The sequence below is a fragment of the Lissotriton vulgaris genome, chromosome 12 (genome assembly GCF_964263255.1).
Source record: "Lissotriton vulgaris chromosome 12, aLisVul1.2, whole genome shotgun sequence".
NCBI lineage: Eukaryota > Metazoa > Chordata > Amphibia > Caudata > Salamandridae > Lissotriton > Lissotriton vulgaris.
This window is the reverse complement of record NC_141700.1, coordinates 700368973-700391824: the sequence shown is the minus strand read 5'-3', so window position 1 is coordinate 700391824 and position 22852 is coordinate 700368973. Positions and strand designations below refer to the sequence as shown.

At 42.5% G+C, this 22852-nt stretch overlaps 1 protein-coding gene across 1 annotated transcript in view; it reads right to left on the bottom strand.

Annotated features, from left to right (window-relative positions):
- LOC147678032 (uncharacterized) overlaps positions 1-22852 on the bottom strand; it is a 156868-nt gene that overhangs the window by 15160 nt on the left and 118856 nt on the right. The window contains exons 10-11 of the mRNA XM_086945930.1: positions 10994-11156; positions 4787-4954 (exon numbers count right to left, since the gene is read on the bottom strand). Coding sequence (XP_086802056.1) covers positions 4787-4954; positions 10994-11156 — 331 coding nt within the window. The remainder of the gene's footprint in view (positions 1-4786; positions 4955-10993; positions 11157-22852) is intronic.

Sequence of the window (22852 nt, the reverse complement as noted above, 5' to 3'; positions counted from 1 at the left end):
GCTTAATCCTATCACCCAATCCGTTTACGTTCCAAGAAAGAACCCGCACATCACCCCCCCCCCCCCATTGCGACAAAGACATTCCACCCCCACCCCCCAGCAGAACCCACGTGTTCAAAGTCATTGCAAAATGTGAAATACCATGAAAACAGAGACAGAACAAACTAAACAAAACACAACCAATTCCCCAGAAACCAACCCCTAAACCAAAACCCGTTACAACACCCCCCTCCCTGCACCCCTGCTGACTAAAAAGCCACCCCCAACTGCAGTGTGCCTGTCGCCCCATATTATCTACACAAAGAACCCCCCGAGGAGGAAGGGAGAAATCACCCGTTCCCGCACCGTCACGGGCAGTACCATAAAGCACAAAGTCAATTTACACAGGACATTGCATAGTCTCAATCAGAACCTCTGGGGACCCATATTACTCCTGGGCCGTTGCACCACCTTCCGCACCACCAGGGCCTCCACTTCCAAAGTCATCTGCCGGCAACGAGTCCAACCAGTCGGCAGCACGTTCAGGCTGGTCAAAGAAGTAGGCACGTTCTCGAAATTCGATCCGTAGTCGGGCCGGAAACAGCATGGCGTATTTCAGTCCCCGATCTCTCAAGCGACGCTTCACTCCAAGAAAACCTGATCTTTGTCGCTGCACTTGGGGAGTGAAATCAGGATAGATGGAGACAGAGTTGTTGTCATATTTCAAAGGGCCGTGCTTACGGGCGGCCTGGAGGATAGCGTCTCTGTCCCGGTAGTGAAAAAGCCTCGCAATGATAGGCCTCGGTGGGTTTCCTGGCTTCACTTGTCCTCCTGGAAAACGATAAGCGCGCTCCACGGCAAAGAACTTACTGAGTCCTACCGGAGCTAGTTGAGCGACAATAAGTTCCTCGACCAACAGGTCGGTCGATACAGCACCATCACATTCCGGCACTCCGACTAGGCGTATGTTGTTCCGCCTTGCCCTGTTGTCATAGTCCTCCATCCGCTTGAGCAGCAAATCGTGCGAGGCACGCAGATTACCAATCTCAGACTGCGCCTCAGCCATGTCCGTCACCAAACTCGACGCTTTAAGATCCAGAGCCTTCACCCGCTCATTTGTTTTGGCTAAGTCGGCACGAATAAGAGTTACATCCATCGCCACCGTGTCTATTTTGGACACTACGGCTTCGAATTGCTGACTCATATCGGCCTTAAGTCCAGTGATGGCAGCCAAAAGATCTTGGAGCGAAACGTCCGAAGAAGACGGCATGTCCGTTTGAAGTCCTTCAGCACCCACATTTGTGACACCGGGGGAGCCTCTCGGCTGGGTGTAGCGTTCGATCATATTGGACTGGATCGATCCCCCCCGGGTCGCAGCCTTCCGGCGTTTTTCGGCCTCCGCTTTCGTTGCCATCTCGCGTCCAGTGTTGGCCGGGTAGCCAGGAGAAGCGGTGAGAAGGAGAAAAAGTCCCGAAACTCCGAAGTGCCAGGGAAATGGGAGTATCGCGGCCTCCTTGCCAGTCCTACGAAGGAGAGTGTAGGCTGTGAGGGCAGCAGGCGAAGGCAGAGTAGGCGGAGACAAGAACAAAGAAGCTGGAAACCGAAAGTGAAAGCAGTACACCTCCGGTGGGCCAGATGCCAGGCAGCCGTTGTTGTTCAATTACAGGTCGGCCACATTAGGTAGCCGAGTCCCCGGTCGCGCCCGTGGGCAGGCCAGAAAGTTGCAGATGTCAGAAAAATGGTCCCCAGGGTCCGTTTTCGACCAAAAAAGGATCGTTAGCATCAGTGAAGATAGCGTTGCAAAAGCCCGTCAAAATGACCAGGATAGGTGAAGGATAGATAAAGAAGGACGGCGCGGGTCTCGGGAGCCCTCTGCTCACGCGACCATCTTGGATGCCCGCGTAGCTCCTCCCTCCAGTGGTTGATTTGTTAAGCAGTCCGTTCATCATTTGTTACCATAACATTTTTTTCCCTAAGTGGGGTGTGTATGGCCATACATGGATCCCTTGCTGACTGTGCCACTGGGTGAAAGCTAGCCTGGCTGATGAGGGGTTATAGCCTGAAACTGGTCACAGTATGCTTGTTTCTGGTCCAAGGAGGGCCTGGCCTGGCAGTTTGGGCTGGACTGTTCCCACGAGGAGCAGGGTCAAGCAAGATCGATTTGCCTATGGCTAGTTACACGCTGGGGTGGTGTAGCCCAAATTGCTTGAATGTGCGTGAGTGATTTATTAAGCATTCTGTCCATCATTCGTTTTGGGTAAGTTGGTGACTGCAGCCCTTATCTTAGGAAAATGGGTCAAAGAGCTTCATAGTGCAAAGCCCAAATACTGTGATTTAAATTAGAGCTTGATGTTTAGTTGTTGAAAGATACTGCTTAGCCTAATCACTTCCATAGTTGCTTCAATACCACAAAAGCAGAAGCCCGGCAGATAATCACTGGCCTTGGGCCCGTATACCCCCACCACCGCCAACTAGATGCAAAATCACAACATTAACAGGAGCGTAAAAATGTGTAGGGGTGAAATTACCAATATTTTTTATTTAAATAATTGTAGCTATGAATGGCTTTATTATGTGGATATACATATAATGTTTAATACAATTTTTATTGTATTTTTAGGACTGTATATGAAAATGTATATTATGATTGTTGCTTTTATGATTTTATCTTATCCTAAAATCGAATAAAGCTTTCTACTACTACTACATTTAGCTGAATAAGTTACATTTAAGTGCAAAAGTACATTTAGGTGGACAATTGCATTTTGGTGTGACCTCACCCTTACTGCATCAACAGCATCAGCGCAGAAAATGCTTCTGAACAAAAATCGCTTTCATGCTCAAAATCATGCTTCATGTACAGTGATGTGCTATCACACTTATGACGTAGTGCCAATCGCATTTTGATGCAAAATAATACTTGGTGTAACATTAACAGAGTGTGGACTACAGATGACATTTGGGAGCAAAAACACATTTAGGTGCAAAATGAATCTCGGTGCAACAAATGCAGGAACCACATTCACATTTAAGTGTAAAATCACTTTAATTTTAAAATCGCTCTCCGGTGCGCCTCAACGTAAGAATATTTTGACCACAAAAATGCATTTATGTGGAAAAGCGCATTTAGGTGAAAATCGTTATCAGGCACCATAAAACAGCAAAATCATGTTTAGGTGCAAATTCAAACTGGTGCAACAGTAGCAGAACTGTGGATATACTTGCACGTGTAAAACAAATTTAGGCTCAACACACATTAGGTGTAAATCACACATGGATGCAAAATTGCTGATAGTGCACCTTCAAGAGGTGTGTGGAAACTGTAAGATGCACACATGTGTCTACCTTCAGAACATGGATGCTTTGCTTCACAATGCATTCACTACAGGACTACGTTAGTCTAGAGGCCTAACACACCTGATTCACTGAACACATTTTCTTCTCACCCCTTTCGCAATTTTATTCGTGAGATCAAATGGTTTTTTTTTCTGAAAAAAAACCCCAGCTCAAAACGTAATAAAAATCCGACTTCCCAACTTTTGTTTTGGATTATTTTAGGAGTATTTTTAAAAAAAATGTTAGCATGCGGAATGCCTGCTTTATAATCAGTGTTTATGATATGTTATCTGATTTCTATTCGAATGTTTTTAATCAAACGAATAATAAATTTGAACCTGTAATATGACTACCTGAAGGCATGCCGAGTGCGTGAGCAATGTGCGCTACCCGTATGCGAAAAAAGTACAGGGGTAGTGCAAAAACCTATTTTGGTAAAATACTTTGAGATAACGACATACACTGACGAAACCCTCGGCACATATTGTCCGCAAGATAAATACAACTATCTCAGCTTAGAAAAGTGGCAGGCCTACGTGAGAGCTCGGATATAACACGCTTAGTGCAGTTTCTGACTGAGCAAATGCAACAACAGAGAAGCCCTTCTGACAGGCACCCTCTGACGCAGCTTTTCGCATGGAATAAGCCTGCCCTCTAGTGTCAAGATAAGGTACTGCACGCACAATCCTAAAGATCTCAAACGGGCCGGATTTTCTCGAGAGGGATGTATGAGGAACAAGGGAGGAGAGGTGGACGGACAGCCCGGAACCAGTAGATTGATAGCAGTGCAGATTAACACAGACCAAACCGCCTCAGAAGCAGGAGAGAGCTTCGTTTGGGGGGGACGGGAGGGGGGTGTCTTTCACTTCTTAAAGCGTGCAACAAGAGTTTGAAAAGCCTTTAAGTTTGCAGGTGGGTAGCGTTTATGGTGCGGATCTGTGTTTACCCGCAGAGCGCAGGCATGTGTGGTGTTAATACAGAATATCCACCCCAGTCAGTAGATTCACAACTTTGGGAAGGCCACGCCTTGGACAGGCCGCGCACACCGGAAGTGCGCAGCAGAGGCCGTCAAATGCACCCTGCACCACTGCAATTGTTAAAGTAAAAGATGCACCAGGCCCACACAGTGTGCACTACATTATGCACAATTATTATGCTTTATGCTAATGGGACTACAACCAGACTTTATATGTCACCCATGAGGAGTGCATACCGTGGCAAGCATGCACAAGTCTGTTGTCACTGTTGAGAGCCTATGTTTCTTCTTTACAAACACCACACATCTGGAAAGGGCAACATAAGCAATTAAATAGGTATTTGTTTTAAAAGGGTCTTTGAAGCCTGCTGGTAAATAGTTTTCTAGGTGTGTACCAAAATCTGCAAAGTTGACAAAGTATGCGGCTTCACCAAAAGGTTATACTCTAATAGAGATTAAAAAAACCTCACAAAGTTGAAGCAGTAAATCTCTTACCTATGTGTAGCAAACCTGTTCCTGTATCTGTAGGCAAGAAACACCAGGATAGCGATGAGAATCAGCAGCAGAGCTAATGCCAGCGACACTCCAACGTAGACGCCAATCTTGCTAACCGCTTGCTGGCATCTTTCGCCACTGAACCAGTAGTAGTCGGAGTACTGGCAGCTGTGGAGAAAACATGGAGACATGGGTATGAGAAGCAGAGAACAAGCAGTGTTCCTGTGAATTACTCTCATATTCTGCAGCCAGGGGGAATGATGCAACCCAAAGATGGGTCTGCATGAGTTAATTTGTAGCACCTCGAAAGGGACAGAGGCGCCTCAACCTGGGACTTTAAGAGTTACCATGCACCATTCCCTCTGCCCTGGGAAAGAAAGAGTTACTCTGTGCTACTCCCCTAGAAGGGAACAGGTATGAGTTAAGATCAACGTTCTAACTGGACTGTTGCATTCATATGTTTTGAGGTTTTGTGTTTTAGGCACTTGGAAGGAGAAGAAACCTAACCTTGGACTGAACTAGGTACTTTGTACCACACTCCTGACAGGAAGGGAAAACACTTGGATCTGCGAAGGGTATCTATGCTACACTCTCAGGCATTGATTTAAAGGTGTTCTGTACCACCTGCAGACGAGGAGAAGGTAGCCAACCTGGGACTCAAAACCTTTATCTCAACCGGTACTGAACTGGGAGAGTTATTCTGCGTTACTCCCACCAAAATGGGACTGCAAAATTCCTCACCGCCACCCTCTCCAACCCACAAACACTTGATTGAGTTACTCAGTAACACACCATGTCCGCCTGGGGAAGGATGGATACCCACAATGTGCCAAAACATGCTCCTCTGTGTAAGTAGAGACAATGCTTCTGGTACTTTAAGAGTTACTTTCCTTACTAACTTGCTGCTCTGTGAAATGGTAGAAACCTATCAAGGGACGGTTCGATATACTGCGTCTCACATTCTGAGGAAGAAAGGGAACCTGGTCTGACACCCTGAGACTTACTAAGTGCCACAACCTGCTCCTGCGTGGAAGGGAAGGCACCCAGTCCTGGCCTATAATAATAATAATGATAATTCCACATTTGTAAAGCACCAACTTATCACCCCTGAGGCTATCCAGATGCTGGGGGCCATCAGGGAGATGAGTGGGCTCTGGCCTGGGGTCAAATGATGCCTAGCCGAGCTGCTGCCGGTGCCGGGGATCGAACCGTGAGCCCTATGCCCCGGAGACTGTTGCTCTGCCACACCTCTCCCACTATAAGATGTCACTCCTCCATTATTCCTGAAGGCCCGGCTGAAAATAAAACTGTCCATGAATGCCCGACCATGCCCTCTCACCAAGATCTAATGAGAGACATAGAACAACTGATTAAATCTTTATTATTGCCTCTTGTTGAGAGGGTAAAGACAATGGTGGAGCAACTCGGGTCTATTCAAGATACTGGGTCTGCTAATACAACTTTACTTAAAGAATTGTCAGCAAACAGGCACCCCCCGATTTCTTCCGTCCCAATGATAGATCCAAAACCAGCTAATCAGGCAAACAGTGTAAAGTTGCTACCCCTCAATCAAGACGACATTACAGTCACGCAGATCTCAAACACAATTCCTGAATCCAATAAGCACAGAGACGCAAGTGGAAGTAGGCAAGTAACAAATTTAGATAAGGAATATTGTAATACTGAGAGGAGCCCCCACATGGACACAAAGCTCAAAGGTCCTGTTCAGCACATAGATCTCCCACCAGAGTCAGAACCTTATGTCATTGTACTTACTGGGGCACCAGAACTGTTAAAAGGCAAATTTGAGAGCCACCAAACTCTAAAGAACAAGGCTATGCATTGGTTAAGAGTGAATAGGCCATTACCCCTAAACATAGACAGCAGAATTTTACATGTTAAAAGGCTAGGCTGAGTGGGCCGAAGACCAAAGGATGCACCTGGGGATATTGTCATTATAAATATTAAAGATTACAGGGCGACTAACCATATTAGAAATTGGTACCTCGAGGGCTATGAGTGAGGCATAATCACCCGAGATCTCAGCTATTTTTATCGAAAAGCCCTAGTAGGAAATTCCATGCGACCAGAACACCTAAATATTCGGAGCATGGCGACCCCTATGTTTAACATCGCCACTTTTAACCGCTTCTCTTCACTTTGTGGAATGGAGGGTGTTGATTGACCTTTAAATAGAACTGATGAGACTATGAGGGAGCGTGAGATATCCATAAACTCAGCTGATGATATAACAAATAAAGATAAACCTGTAAGTGGGCAAGCACAGGAACAGGGAATAACCCGTGCAATAGAATCTAGAATGTGCATCCCTAATGGCCAAGGGTTACAGGAATCCAATCCTTTTGTAGAAATAGATAGATCCATCAGAGCACAAATACCCTATAATAAGGTTAGAAGTAAAAACAACCCAGACCTGAGAATCCTGAGCTGGAATGTTGCTGGCTTAGAATCTAGACTAGGCAATACCGACTGGCTGCGTATAATATCCTCTCAGGATATAGTCATGTTACAGGAAACATGGGCAACACGTGATCTATATCTTGAAGGTTTCCATTGTTTTAACTTAGTGGCACCCAAGCCCAATTTTGGAAGAGCTGCTGGAGGCCTATTCATTGGCATTAGTGTAATGCTAGGTGGAAGTATTAAAATAGTTCATACAAACAGCCTTAACTTTCAAGCAATAGAGTTTAAAAGTCAAGTACCTTTTTATTTAATACATTTTTATAACAATGACTTTCACTCTATACCAAATAAGAATTATATCAGGCTTTTTAAATTCATTTCCAAATTAGAGAAAGTCGGGGATGATGGTATGGGGATTGTTTTGGGTGGGGATTTTAACGCGCAAATATCTTTGGACCTAGAAGGCACAGGATTACGGCACACTGACCAAGCAGAACGAAGGGGAGTGCAACTAGATTCTTTACTTAAGGAACATATCTTGCACAATGTAATGGACTTATGTCAAACCCCCGTTAACCAGCTAGTACTAACGTTCAGAGGAAGGGATAGTGCCTCTACTATTGATTTTATTTTTATAACTCCGAGACTTGCAGACTGCCTACTGACCAAAGAGGTCCTTGAAACTTATTTTGGGGATCATAACCCGCTCATAGTGGTACTAAGACTAGCACAACGCCCTGTGTATAGTAGCGCTTTAGGGGCGAGGGATCTAGCCTCGACTACAGATAAACTAAGATTAAAATGGAGGGGGGTAGATAGTGGGGCAATAACTAAGACTTTATTAGAAAAACACTCTCTTTTGATCACCTCATGTCTGTCGAATAGAGCATCCTCCACTAGCATAATTGCAGATTTTGTTATACTCTGTTCGAAGATTAGATCTCTATTATCAGTACCAGTCTGTCAAGGGCGAAAAGACCCAAGATGGTTTGACCATAACTGCTCAAAGGCAAATAGAAGCTTGCGCATGGCATTGACTGCAAAACCAAGTGTTATTGCTGATATTAGAGTAGCCAGGAAAGCTTATAAAACTGCTATATCTGAGCAGAAGGAGACCCTTTGAGTGAACGCTGGGGAGCTCTTGTGGCAATAGCTGGAAGTTCGACTGGAAAACCTTTTTGGTCTGCAGTTAGAGAGCAACAAAATATGGGTTAGCATTTAACACCTATCAGCTGCAATATTACTATCAAATCATGGGAGGATCACTTTTATAAAATTTATGCCCCACCACCACATACCCCAGATCAGTATGTGCAGGGCTACTCTGGAAACTTACAAGTGACATTGATAGAAGTAGAGGAGGCTATCGCACAGAGCTTTGGCAACAAGGCCCCTGGACCTGATGGGTTGCCCATAGACATTATAAAATGGAAACCGGATCTCTGGGCCCCAGTTTTATCGAATGTTTTTAATAGTCTCCCAGAAGCCCCTATGCCTGATTCATGGGCAACAAGTGTAATTGTCCTAATATATAAAAAGGGCAACCGGTCGGAACTAACCAATTATAGACCGATCTCCCTGTTGGACAAGACCCTTAAGATCTTGGGTCGTATTATTAATAATAGGATTTTGACATGGTCAGAAGAAAGTGGTATCAACTGGGCTTTAGAAACAGGGTTGGCCCAGTAGAACAGTGTCTGAATTTAAATCTGGTTATTAATAAATATAATATTACCCGCTCCTCCCCCTTTTATTTAGCATTTATGGATCTATCATCCGCATTTGATTTGGTAAATAGGTCCAAACTCTGGTCTATTTTATGAAATTATGGTTTGGACGAATCCTTAGTCCATTTTTTAGCATTCCTGCATACTGACCTCAAGGCACAGGTACGGATAGGGCAAGGTGGGGAATTGTCAGGTGCCATCAAGATAGGAAGGGGAGTTAGACAGGGGTGCGTTTTAGCACCCCTCCTTTTTATTATTTATATTAATGGATTAAAGGGCCCACTTCAAGAATGCAACTTTAGACGTCCCCTTAATTAATGGCAAACCGCTGCCTGTACTCCTCTACGCAGACGATGCGGTCCTAATGGCCCGCACTCCAAATGCCTTGCGCTCCTTGACCCAAAGTTTTGTGGACTACATGGACAGGTTAGATTTATGTGTTAATTATAAAAAATCATTTATCATGTCTTGTGGCCCTGGGAAACGACAATTTAATTCTATCCATGTAGGGAGTAACAGACTTACTTCTACCCAGAATTTCCCATACTTGGGGATGATCTTTGCTGCGAATGGCTCGTGGACTGGGCATGTTGCCCAGTCCACGGGCAAATTTTCAAAGGTCATTAACACCATTTTGAGCCTTCCCCGACCAAGGAAAATAGGTGCCACTGAGGCTATTTTAAGGATTTTTAAATTACAGTGTGTCCCCGTTGTTACTTACGGGGCAGAAATATGGGGTTTGTCGGAGACCAGGTGTATCCAGCAGGAGGAAAGCCGGTTCTGCAGAAAGCTGCTGGGCACGCCGATCACTACCTCCCAATATATTTCCCATAGAGAATTACGCTTGTCTTTTATTAGTGATTTTATTAGGGCTTGTCCCGCGCTATTCTGTCATTCAGTCTGGAGGAACGACACAGCCACCCTGACCCAAGACATTATGAAAGACTGTCTTAGCTGTGAAAGAGGGCTGGAGATCCCCTGGTTATCAGGGGTGTATAAAAGTTTGTGCAGTATCAACAAAGGGGACATCTTTTTGGATCCGGGTACATCTAGATCCATATATAAGAATGATTTGAAGAAAGCACTTTATTCACTTCACGATACAGACAGGATCAGGGAAGAATCCAAGAAATCTACGGTCCTTATTTACATGGGCAGAGAAACAACAAGTTGTACTTTGTCGTTATACCTTATGCTACCCATAACAAACTGGGAACGAAGTTTACTGTTTAGATTGAGGTCTGGGTCTGTAAGGTTTTTGTTGAACTCTCCTTTAAGTTTTTCATCAATGGGTGATAACCTAAAATGCCCTTGTGATGGAGTAAGCGCACAAAAGGACTTGCACTTTCTTTTTATTTGTAAATTCTGTTTAAAATATATAAAATGGTTTTTAATTCCTCTTTTTAAAAAATACAGACCAATTACTATGGGGGAATCTTATCAATTATTGCTTTCATTGGGAAATGAGGAAATAATCTGTCGCACTAGCACTTTCCTGAATAATTCCATTATTGCTTTCATTGGGAAATGAGGAAATAATCTGTCGCACTAGCACTTTCCTGAAGATTTCGGTACGTGCTCGAAAAATGATGGACAATCCTTGACTACTCTCTATTTTATAATTGGGAGGGTTGTCTCGCCTGATTTAAATCTGTATGTTCGTATTATGTATTGTGTATATTTTGTTGGTTTGTATGTACTTTTATGAATTCATGGAATTCGAATAGAGAATCCTGAACTGAACTGAACACTCCTCCATGCAATCCTTCAGAAGCAAATGCAAAGCTATAAGGGCTTCTGTCAACTCTTGAGAACTAAGGAGGAAGTTGCCTGCTATCCTCTACAGTTCCAAGAAGGAAAGTGTCTCACTTTAAGGCGTGCACCGGATGTGCTCTCATATATCCAGAAAACCCCACTTGCATGTGCAATCGCTCATTTCTCCATGACTCTAGTACACACAAGAGAGCTCATCCATGACCAGTGGAGGTCTTCTGTGCCTTGAGTACATTTTACTGTGCTTACTCCACTCTTATGAAGACATTATGGTACGACTTACAAGCATTCAGGTCCTGGCTTTCTGATGAAACACTCTCCGTTGTAGCATTTGTAGTAGTGCGGGTTGAGTCCACTGCAGTTGGATGCGCAGATCAGACCACTTGAGCTATTAACTAAATAGTAATACTTTCCAAATCCCCGCGGAACTTGAGCATCGCAGAAGGCTAAAATGGAAAGAATCAAAACTTCAGTCATGGCATAACCACCTCTGTAGCAGCTCTTTGATCCAATGGACAACAGTGATTCACAGCTTGAATGTCTTTACCTTTACCAAGCCACAACTTCAGGAGCCATGACTGTCCCAAAGCTACATCTACGGTCATCACCAAAGTACCAGTTTCCCAGGCTCCCTTAACTGCCCCAAATTCACACCTTCAGCTTGCATGCAACCAACATTCCCCAATAACAGGGGGCCAAAGCTCAGCCCCTTTGGTCCAATCCCAGAGCACAGCCAAACCCTGCCACTGACATCACTGATGGGCAAAGGTACACGAAGACCGACTTTAAACTGAGATGAAGAGGAGCCTGAAAGACTACACATCCAACTTTGGGGCTTTGATGTCACTGCTGTTTGTTAGAATGTATATTTAGATAGATAGATAGATAGATAGATAGATAGATAGATAGATAGATAGATAGATAGATAGATAGATAGATAGATAGATAGATAGATAGATAGATAGATAGATAGATAGATAGATAGATAGATAGATAGATAGATAGATAGATAGATAGATAGATAGATAGATAGATAGATAGATAAATAGATAGATATAGTTATATTTAGGACCTATTTCCCATTGACAAACCATTTTTTGTTGTGCTAATAACTTTGGCGCTGCTTGACGAATCTTTACAAACTTTTCAAAACTAGTTTTGCAATCACTTCAGTTGCTGTCTGAAAAGTTTTGAGGTGATTCACTAAGTGGGGATACAGGGTACAGGGACAATATGGTTAAAAAATTGAATTTAAAAAACATATATATATATATATATATATGAAATCCGATATCGTTTAATGCGCACAGCATCATTCCTCCATTCCACAGGAAAACGAACAAGTCGGACCCAAAGCTTCGTGCAAAAGTTAAGTGTTCTTTATTTCAGAGAAATAAAACCCAAGCAGTCCTGCATGACGCGTTTCGCCTCTAGCCAGAGGCTTGATCACATGATACGCTAGTAGAGCTAGAAAGAGGGTATTTAAGGCATTTGCAAACCAATAACAGGCGGAGTTCTATACATAAAAAACATCGCCCAAATTAACTCATTGTGGTATCGCTTCCTCTACATATATATGTAGGGGTGTTAGACTTGAAGTTGTTATAAAAGGCACAGTGCCACAGTTAATTCGTGTAAATTACGCTCTTAGTGGTCTCCAAGTTACTATTGGATTTATCATAGAAAAATATATCTCATATATTTACACACTTAAGGAATTACATCTATTACAGATAAAAATATATATACAATTTCATAAATAATTAAAATTCATGATATATACATATTATTTACAATAAAAGACATAGTGTCCACAGTGCAAATCCTATATGTAATTCTTATTTGTAGAAATATCAAAGTGTGCAAATACTGGCAGGTAAAGTGCAACGTGCTGTGTACATTTCTGCCTATGATATCATATTCATCATGTATTTTCTAAGAGCCTAAATATACTTTTTGCATGTGCGTTCAAGGGAATGAACCCTTATTAACTTAGAAAAGCAACTCCACAAAACCACATCTGTATAACGGTTTCAACAACATTATTGGTTATTTTGTGCCTCCTTGCTGTGACCTCTTAAAGACTCCACGAAAAAGAAGACCCCAGTGCAAAATAATATACAACTGTGAACAAAATAATATTAAAGTGATTATTTCATTTCCTTTCTCGTTTTTTTCTGTATTTTATATTTTTCTAAGTATTGAAAAAATGTGACATTTGCTTTATTGTCACAATCATGGAGTGGGAGGTGAAAGAATACATTTGAATCTTGTATTGGATGTTCTTTCTTTCTTATATGCGGTGGACCACACACACCACCTTTGAGATGTAACTTTACCGCTAATTCCACAAGTTATGACTCATTCAGTTAAATTTTTTAATTTAAGAACACCTTATAGTTTTGTGTTTTATCCTGGGATATTGTTCCAATTTACAGAGGGCTATTGGCTACGTTATTTATTAATTATAGACAAGTGTACAGATCTTCCCCTGCATTCAGGCCCCTAGGGGCCTTACTGTCCAGTTCGATAATGTACCTTGTCTCCAAAAGACGTAATTTGGCATCTCTGTCTCCTCCTCTTTTTAGTGGCGGCACGCAATCTATGGCATAGTAAAGAAGGCCCTTCGGATCACTGTTGTGAACCTTCTCAAAATGGCGTGCCACCGGGTAGGTCTGATCTTTCCCCACTATTGCCCTGATGTGTTGCAATACCCGTCTGTGCACCGGCAAGCGTGTGCTGCCTATGTAACGGAGCTCACACGGGCACTGCAACACATATACGGCAAAATCAGTCTTACAGGACATCCGTTTTTTTATTTGGAACGGTTTACTGGAGAACGGTGATATGTACTGGGTTTTGCTACACCCATTTTTACATGCCTTGCATGAAGCACATTTTTTAAAACCGCCTCCCAAAGCTCCCCAAGTGTCTGAAATTGGTTTTTCCAGGAAGTTCTTGACAAGTCTATCTGACATAGAAACTGACTTTCTGAAGGTGATGTCAGGTTTTTTGACTATGTGCCTGCCAATGACGGGATCCCCCGTGATTAGATTCCAATTTTTGTAAAAAATACGTCTGATCTCCTTATGTTGTTTACAAAAGGTGACAATTACTCTAGGTGCAATTAGATTGGTGTTATCCATGATCCCTTTCTTAGATCCAATTTTCTTACACAGAGCCTCATCTCTGGAAATTTCAAGTGATCTATTTATGGCTCGCTGAATTATTTTGCCAGAATACCCACGAGCCATGAAGCGTTTTTTGCTTTCAAGTTGCAATTCGTGGCATTCTGTCTCCGAGCTACAAATCCGCCTGATTCGCAGCATTTCCCCGAAGGGGATGCTGTCTATCAGGTGTCGTGGATGCTGACTAGACGCATGCAGTATTGTGTTACCTGCTGTTGGCTTTCTGTGCATTCTAGTAGCTAATCTGTCACCAACCACATATACTTCAGTGTCAAGGAAAACAACTGCTCTGTCATTAATGCATGAAGTGAATTCCAGATTTAGGTCATTCTTATTTAGATCTGAAATAAACATTTCTGCTGCTGTTTTCGAACCCCGCCAAATTAGGAACAAATCATCTATGTACCGTAAGTACAGAGGTACATGTTGTCGCATGGTGTCTAGCAAAGGGCCACCCAGCACGCACTCCTCCCAGAGTCCCATGTGGAGACATGCCAGACTCGGAGAAAAGCACGACCCCATGGCGACCCCTCGCACCTGCTGATATAGTTGATTGTTAAATAAAAAGAAGTTTTGTTCGAGGCAGATTCTTATCATGGATAACAGCATTTTGTTATGCGCAGTGAAATTCATAGGCCGTTTGTTCAGATAGAATTCCACCGCCCGCACTCCATCTGCATGTCTAATTGATGTGTACAGTGATGTAACATCAAGTGTTATGAGCAAACATTCCTCATTCCACACTGTATTGTTCACCTTTCTGATGAAATCGGACGTGTCCTGTACATAGGAATTTAGGCCTTTCACCCAGTCCTGGAGAAAGAAGTCTATGTACCGGGAAATATTCTCCGTTGAGCTATTTATCGCCGATATTATTGGGCGACCCGGTGGTGTGGTGGCATCCTTGTGGATCTTTGGAATTAAATAAAATGATGGGATTACTGGATGGTCTTTCCTAAGGAACTTATATTCATCGTCTGTCAACAGTTTTGCACTTCTCCATGCTACCAATTTGGCGCTCTGTTCCTGCCAAGATAATTTCAATATTGCCATATTGCTTTTTCTGTAGCATACGGTATCCAGTAGTTGTTTCTCGGCTTCCGCTACATACAAGTCTCTAGGCCACAGTACAATATTTCCGCCTTTATCGGCCTGGCGGACAATTACATTTTTGTCTGTTTCTAATTTCTTAATTAGACTGTAGTAACATTGGTTCTTTTTGTTCGCCATTTTCTCTTTTTGGTTGGTTTTTATGTATAACTGTTTAAGTTCCTTAGTTATCAGATCATGATACACATCAATATTGTCGTTCATTAGAATGGGCTGAAAGACAGATTTTGGTTTGAAGGGGGTACAACTTGTTGCTCTATCCTCTCTTGATGTTATCAAGGGTAAATCATCAACAGTGTCTCCTTCTTGTTGCAGGTCCCAAATTTGATCAAACGTTGAACGATCAGCCGCTTCTAGTAAAGACGGACTCATTTGGGATTCTGTTTGTTTTTTCTTTTTAGGTTGTAATAGAAAGTGTTTGCTCAACTTCAGTTTGCGGATAAATCGATATGAGTCCATTCTTACATCGGCATAGTTGAAATTAGATGGGGGACAATAGGTTAGTCCCAGACTTAAAATCATTTCATCTTTTGCCGTTAGTGGAATTTTTGACAGGTTGATGATGGAAATATCTTGTTTTAATTCCCCACTACTTTTTTCTTTGACCTGTTCCAGCGACTTTTCACTATTTGCTTTTTGTTGTTTGCGGTGCCGGCATTTTCTTCTGGCCCGTCTTTTCTGGTTGATTCGGAGCCGCTTGTCACTGTTCTCCCTTCTATCCTTGGTCGAAGGGTATCGCGGCGGTCCTGGCTTAAGCAGCTGACTTCCTGGGCTAATGTAAGCTTTTCTGATCCTACCGTGGAGGATCCCGCAGCTTCGTTTTCCGTCTCACTTCCTGATGTGATGCTTCTATCAGTAGAGGAGACTGATACCGCTTTGTTTGCAGAGTTAGTTTGTCTGGCTTTCCTTGCGCGTGCCTTTACATTTTCATACTTTTTAGCGTATGTAAATATTTGCCCATTTAGGTAATCTAGGCGGTCGCGCTCAAATTTATAGGCTTTTCTTTTTTTGATTACCTCTTCATCCTTTTTCACCCTCTGCAACATTTCCGTGCGTAGTTTGTTCATTAGCTCATTAGGTTCTAAGTTGGTTAACTCATTTTCAATTTGATCGATTTCCGCTTGAATCTTTAATCTGTCACTTTCCGCATATTCCACCAATAGGTTCATTAATTTGGCGGAACACTCTAAATTTGTTTCAGCCCATCTGGTAAGCATTGTCGGGTCCGGTGCCTCATAACTAGGAGCCAATGTAATTCTGAGACCCCTGGGCACCCTGCCGACTTCCAAGTAACGAGATAAGGATTTGTTTTCCCACCACTTAGACTGTTCTTTCTTCATTAGTTTCTCTAGTTTTCTGAACGTGTCTTTAAGTGTGGGATTAGTTGCGGTGGTGGCGCTGCTGGACGTTGATGGTCCCTGTATGTTTGTGCTTCCAGCCGGAGCCTTATCAAACATACTGTCCGCTGCCTCCTCCCTGCTGCGTAGCGTATCTGCAGACATGACTGCTTACGACTAGACAAGTCGCTGTGTTTAGGGTTGCTGTTGTGGTTTAAAGAACACTTCGACTTCAAATAGCGATTTCTCCTCGGTTTCCCAAGTTAGCTTACGCGCTAAACAAAGTCTGCACTCCTCCCCACTGGCCGTTCCCGTTCGTCCTACCTTGAATTGGGCTGTCGTCAGATGCGATCGGTTTTTCACCGTTATCCACGTTTTCCGACTCCCGTTCTCATGTAGACACTTCTCATGGACGCCAGGGGCTGTACACGGTTTGCTCCTCGCCGGAGCCGTGTAGAGTTGTGGTTCCGGGTTAGGGAACTGCTTCTGCTTCCTGCCGCCAAGCCAAACTATATATATATAAAATCCATTCAGCCGTTCGGGCTAAAAGTGAAATTGACCGCCCTATGGAAATTAACATGGAGAAAATGCGTTTTGGGACCCCCCTTTTATCTCGGCCCCCGCTTGACGTATCCCCCCCAAACTTTCAGGGAAGGACCGGAGCTCGACGAGGCCATTTTCAGGAAATTTTCAGGCAGATTCGTCAACCGGTGCCAAAGTTATTCCAAATAGAATTTTGAGATTTAACATTGAAAAAAATCCTAACTATAACTACCTACTGGCGACCGCCAGTAGGTAATATATATATATATATTGATATAGTCTGCTGCGCAGGCGAAGCGCGTCTCTCTATCTTTGCGGGGCTGTGGGAGACCTGAACTAAATAAATTAGCACTATACTCACCGACCATGAGTACGTGCCATTTTCTCCTTGGAGTTGGAGTTGGATGGATGACTGGGATATATATATATATATATATATATATATATATATATATATATATATATACATATATATATATATATATCTATATATATATATATATATATATATCCAACAGAAACCTAATCCAGTCAAGAAGAAGAGATCCGGGCCACTTGGAATTGCAAAGCGTATTTTATTCAATGGCTTTCTCGACGCGTTTCGCAGTAAAACTGCTTTTTCACGAGACAGAAACCAAACAGGAAGTGCTCAATATATACAGTCACATGGTATTCAATTCATACCCATGGAAAACAGACTATAGGTATATCTGCGGGCTGAGTCCGATATTTACAAAAACTTAAACTTACTGTGCAACAGAAAATACACGTTAAACCTGTGATAAACATGGATTGCATTAAGGTAAAAGCGCAATGCATGGAATCAGTGCAAAAACACAAGTTATGTTTGCTCGGTTACGATCTTAACTCAAAACTTGATAAGTCATATCAACATTTGTAATAAGGCCCCAGTGGGCACCGTACTAGTCCTTGGTCAGAAATGACGTACCAAGGCTGTCTTGTAAATTTGTACAATAAACAATATAGCCAATGCATGAAATAAGTGCAAAAAACATAGGTGCAAAAAACATACGGACAATGGTTGCAGTCCTTAGTCGGAATAAATCACATCAGTCATGCAATACAGCCCAAGTGGGCACCATGACCGTTCTGAATTCAATCATTCATACTGTCCAAACGTACTGAAAGTGTCCGAGCATATGGTACTTTCACCATATTGTTTCATTCAAGCCCCAGTGGGCAAACGCACCAATTATTTTAACTTGGTCAAATCATACACTTGAAGCTTGTTTGTGGCTCCTAAAGATCGGACAGATTCCCAATTGTGATCACCAGCCAACTCTGTAATCCAGAAAATAAGAAATATATAATCAGTTACTGTACTGTACGTGATAAAGTGATTAAAACAGCATACGTTAAAAAACTGCAGGTATACACACAAACAAACCAGTATACTAACCCAAATGTACACTCAGTTCCTCATGCAAATTATGGCCATTCGGTTGAGTAGTCTTATATTTAATAATCAACCTTGATTCAAGTCTCCTCATCTCCTTAATGCGGTCCCCCCCTCTTTCCCTCATGGGAACTGTCTCCAGTACACAGAAAGACAGCAAATTCGCATTGCCTTTATGGTGCGTTGCGAAATGCCTCGCAATGGGATACTGCTTATCTCCATTGGTTATGGCTCGCATGTGTTCGAGCACTCTTTTCTTGGCTTGATGTTTCGAACTGCCGATATAGTGTAGCTGGCAAGGGCATTTCAATGCGTATATAACATGGTCAGTTAGACATGTTACATGCTTGGTAATTTTGAATTTGCTGGAATCTTTGGACAATTGTATTTCTTTAATGTTTTTGCTGTTGCGACAGGCTTTACACCTGCCACAAATGTAAAAACCTTGTACCGGGTTCTTCAGTTTCACCGTTTTGGGTAAAAGAGTGGAACAGAGAAGGTCTTTAAGGGATTTTGGTCTTCTGAAGGTGAGTTGGGGATGTTCAGAGATTGCCGGAGCTAAGTCCTTGTCTAGTTTCAGTATATTCCAGTATTTACCCAAAGCTTTCCTTACTTCCCTGGAGTTACAGTGATAATCTGTAATGAATCTACTGATCACACCTTGGTTAGTTTGACTTTCTTTCTCTTTAGGGGTGAGAAGACTTATTCTGTCTCTTTCTTTTACCTTAGCCAGGGCCCTGGCTATGCATTTGCGACCATATCCTCGCTCTTTAAACCTTTCACTCATAAGGGTTGTTTCCCTGTTGTAGTCTGCTTCATTAGAGCAATTTCGTTTAGCTCTAAGAAATTCTCCTACAGGGATGGAATTAATGAGGTTGGACGGGTGGCAGCTTGAGGCGTGTAGTAGGCTGTTGCCAGCTGTACTCTTACGGAACAGGGTCGTGGTGAGAGTGTTATTCTTATTCTCAACCTTGACATCTAAGAATTTAATGACTGTGGGGTCCGTATGGCATGTAAAACTAAGGTTGAAGTCATTGATATTCAGGTCTTCAACAAAATCCAACGCCTCTTGTTGGCTCCCGCTCCAGACAATAAAAATATCGTCTATATAGCGTAGCCAACAAACGATTTTGGTAGGAAATAATGGGGACTGATAGACCACTCTCTCCTCCCACAGTCCCAGGTACAGACAGGCAAAACTAGGCGCAAAACCCACCAGCAAGGTATCGAGGCATGTAGACACTTCCTTAGAACACGGTCTATTTCCTACCTTCTCCATACTGAGATGCTCCTCGATATGGCATATACATGCCTGACTAAGAATTTCTTCCTCTTTAACGACACGGTCTACCATCAGCTACTGGGGACCGCGATGGGGACTTGTTTTGCGCCTAGTTTTGCCTGTCTGTACCTGGGACTGTGGGAGGAGAGAGTGGTCTATCAGTCCCCATTATTTCCTACCAAAATCATTTGTTGGCTACGCTATATAGACGATATTTTTATTGTCTGGAGCGAAGCCAACAAGAGGCGTTGGATTTTGTTGAAGACCTGAATATCAATGACTTCAACCTTAGTTTTACATGCCATACGGACCCCACAGTCATTGAATTCTTAGATGTCAAGGTTGAGAATAAGAATAACACTCTCACCACGACCCTGTTCCGTAAGAGTACAGCTGGCAACAGCCTACTACACGCCTCGAGCTGCCACCCGTCCAACCTCATTAATTCCATCCCTGTAGGAGAATTTCTTAGAGCTAAACGAAATTGCTCTAATGAAGCAGACTACAACAGGGAAACAACCCTTATGAGTGAAAGGTTTAAAGAGCGAGGATATGGTCGCAAATGCATAGCCAGGGCCCTGGCTAAGGTAAAAGAAAGAGACAGAATAAGTCTTCTCACCCCTAAAGAGAAAGAAAGTCAAACTAACCAAGGTGTGATCAGTAGATTCATTACAGATTATCACTGTAACTCCAGGGAAGTAAGGAAAGCTTTGGGTAAATACTGGAATATACTGAAACTAGACAAGGACTTAGCTCCGGCAATCTCTGAACATCCCCAACTCACCTTCAGAAGACCGAAATCCCTTAAAGACCTTCTCTGTTCCACTCTTTTACCCAAAACGGTGAAACAGAAGAACCCGGTACAAGGTTTTTACATTTGTGGCAGGTGTAAAGCCTGTCGTAACAGCAAAAACATTAAAGAAATACAATTGTCCAAAGATTCCAGCAAATTCAAAATTACCAAGCATGTAACATGTCTAACTGACCATGTTATATACGCATTGAAATGCCCTTGCCAGCTACACTATATCGGCAGTTCGAAACATCAAGCCAAGAAAAGAGTGCTCGAACACATGCGAGCCATAACCAATGGAGATAAGCAGTATCCCATTGTGAGGCATTTCGCAACGCACCATAAAGGCAATGCGAATTTGCTGTCTTTCTGTGTACTGGAGACAGTTCCCATGAGGGAAAGATGGGGGGACCGCATTAAGGAGATGAGGAGACTTGAATCAAGGTTGATTATTAAATATAAGACTACTCAACCGAATGGCCATAATTTGCATGAGGAACTGAGTGTACATTTGGGTTAGTATACTGGTTTGTTTGTGTGTATACCTGCCGTTTTTTAACGTATACTGTTTTAATCACTTTATCACGTACAGTACAGTAACTGATTATATATTTCTTATTTTCTGGATTACAGAGTTGGCTGGTGATCACAATTGGGAATCTGTCCGATCTTTAGGAGCCACAAACAAGCTTCAAGTGTATGATTTGACCAAGTTAAAATAATTGGTGCGTTTGCCCACTGGGGCTTGAATGAAACAATATGGTGAAAGTACCATATGCTCGGACACTTTCAGTACGTTTGGACAGTATGAATGATTGAATTCAGAACGGTCATGGTGCCCACTGGGGCTGTATTGCATGACTGATGTGATTTATTCCGACTAAGGACTGCAACCGTTGTCCGTATGTTTTTTGCACCTATGTTTTTTGCACTTATTTCATGCATTGGCTATATTGTTTATTGTACAAATTTACAAGACAGCCTTGGTACGTCATTTCTGACCAAGAACTAGTACGGTGCCCACTGGGGCCTTATTACAAATGTTGATATGACTTATCAAGTTTTGAGTTAAGATCGTAACCGAGCAAACATAACTTGTGTTTTTGCACTGATTCCATGCATTGCGCTTTTACCATAATGCAATCCATGTTTATCACAGGTTTAACGTGTATTTTCTGTTGCACAGTAAGTTTAAGTTTTTGTAAATATCGGACTCAGCCCGCAGATATACCTATAGTCTGTTTTCCATGGGTATGAATTGAATACCATGTGACTGTATATATTGAGCACTTCCTGTTTGGCTTCTGTCTCGTGAAAAAGCAGTTTTACTGCGAAACGCGTCGAGAAAGCCATTGAATAAAATACGCTTTGCAATTCCAAGTGGCCCGGATCTCTTTTTCTTGACTGGATTAGGTTTCTGTTGGATATATTGGGATTCGCTATCCCATCCGAGGCCCGCCTTTGACAAGCGGCAGGGGTCTACAGCGACTCGTGTGGTTGGATATATATATATATATATATATATATATATATATATATATATATATATATATAAACCTTAAAAATCTCCTTTAAAAATCCCTTGCGACATTAAAAATGTCCTCAATATCGACATTATTATATAATGATGTAGTGTAGTTAAGACTTGCTTTTTATTGTTATAAATAATGTTATGTCTTGAGCAGTGCATTCGGGGTAAGAGTTAGATTTTTGTTGCAAGAAGCATAAGTTAAGCAAACATTCAAGGTTTTTGAAATCCACAGGTCCAGTGTTTCTTTTTGTTGGTTTACTTTTTCTCAGTCTTTGCAAAAAGAACAAAAACAAAGTTACATTTTTCATAAAATTCGTGGATCTGTCCATAAATTTGCAGATCCGTTGACTCGAATTCAGATGCACAAATCTTGTGAGAAAAATTGAGTGTGTTTTTTATTTTTTAATACTTTTGGAGGGGAAGTATCTGCCCCACTGTGACTCATTTCACTTCCTCCCTGGCATCAGAAAATGCTCAGGAAATGCTCCCACTACCCATCTACACAATGCCTGCCATGTTTTTTGGGACTCGGGTTCAGCAGAGATTGGGTGTGCAGTGTGGTTGGAGTGTGGCGTGTAGCCAACGCCACAGCACATTACTACAGACTGTGCACAGAGGCTCAGCTTGCAGGACGTTTCATGCAGCGGCTGGTCAAAGGACAGGTCCTGCTATGCATGCACACAAGGGTTTAGTGTATGGGTGTCTGGGAAGAGATTCCACAGAGGACATCACAAAAGGCAAAGCCCAGGTTACCAATCCTGGCTGCACACAGGATGGTTTAAAGGAGGGAGAAGCAGTAAATCATCCAAAAAAGAGAACACAAAATTCCATTTCACAGAAAAGTTGTTAAGTTTTGTCTTCTTTTGTTCATAACCCAATTAGAAATGTTCTTTGAAATAACGTGGTTAAAGTGGAGTTATGGTTAAAAAAACAAACCCCCT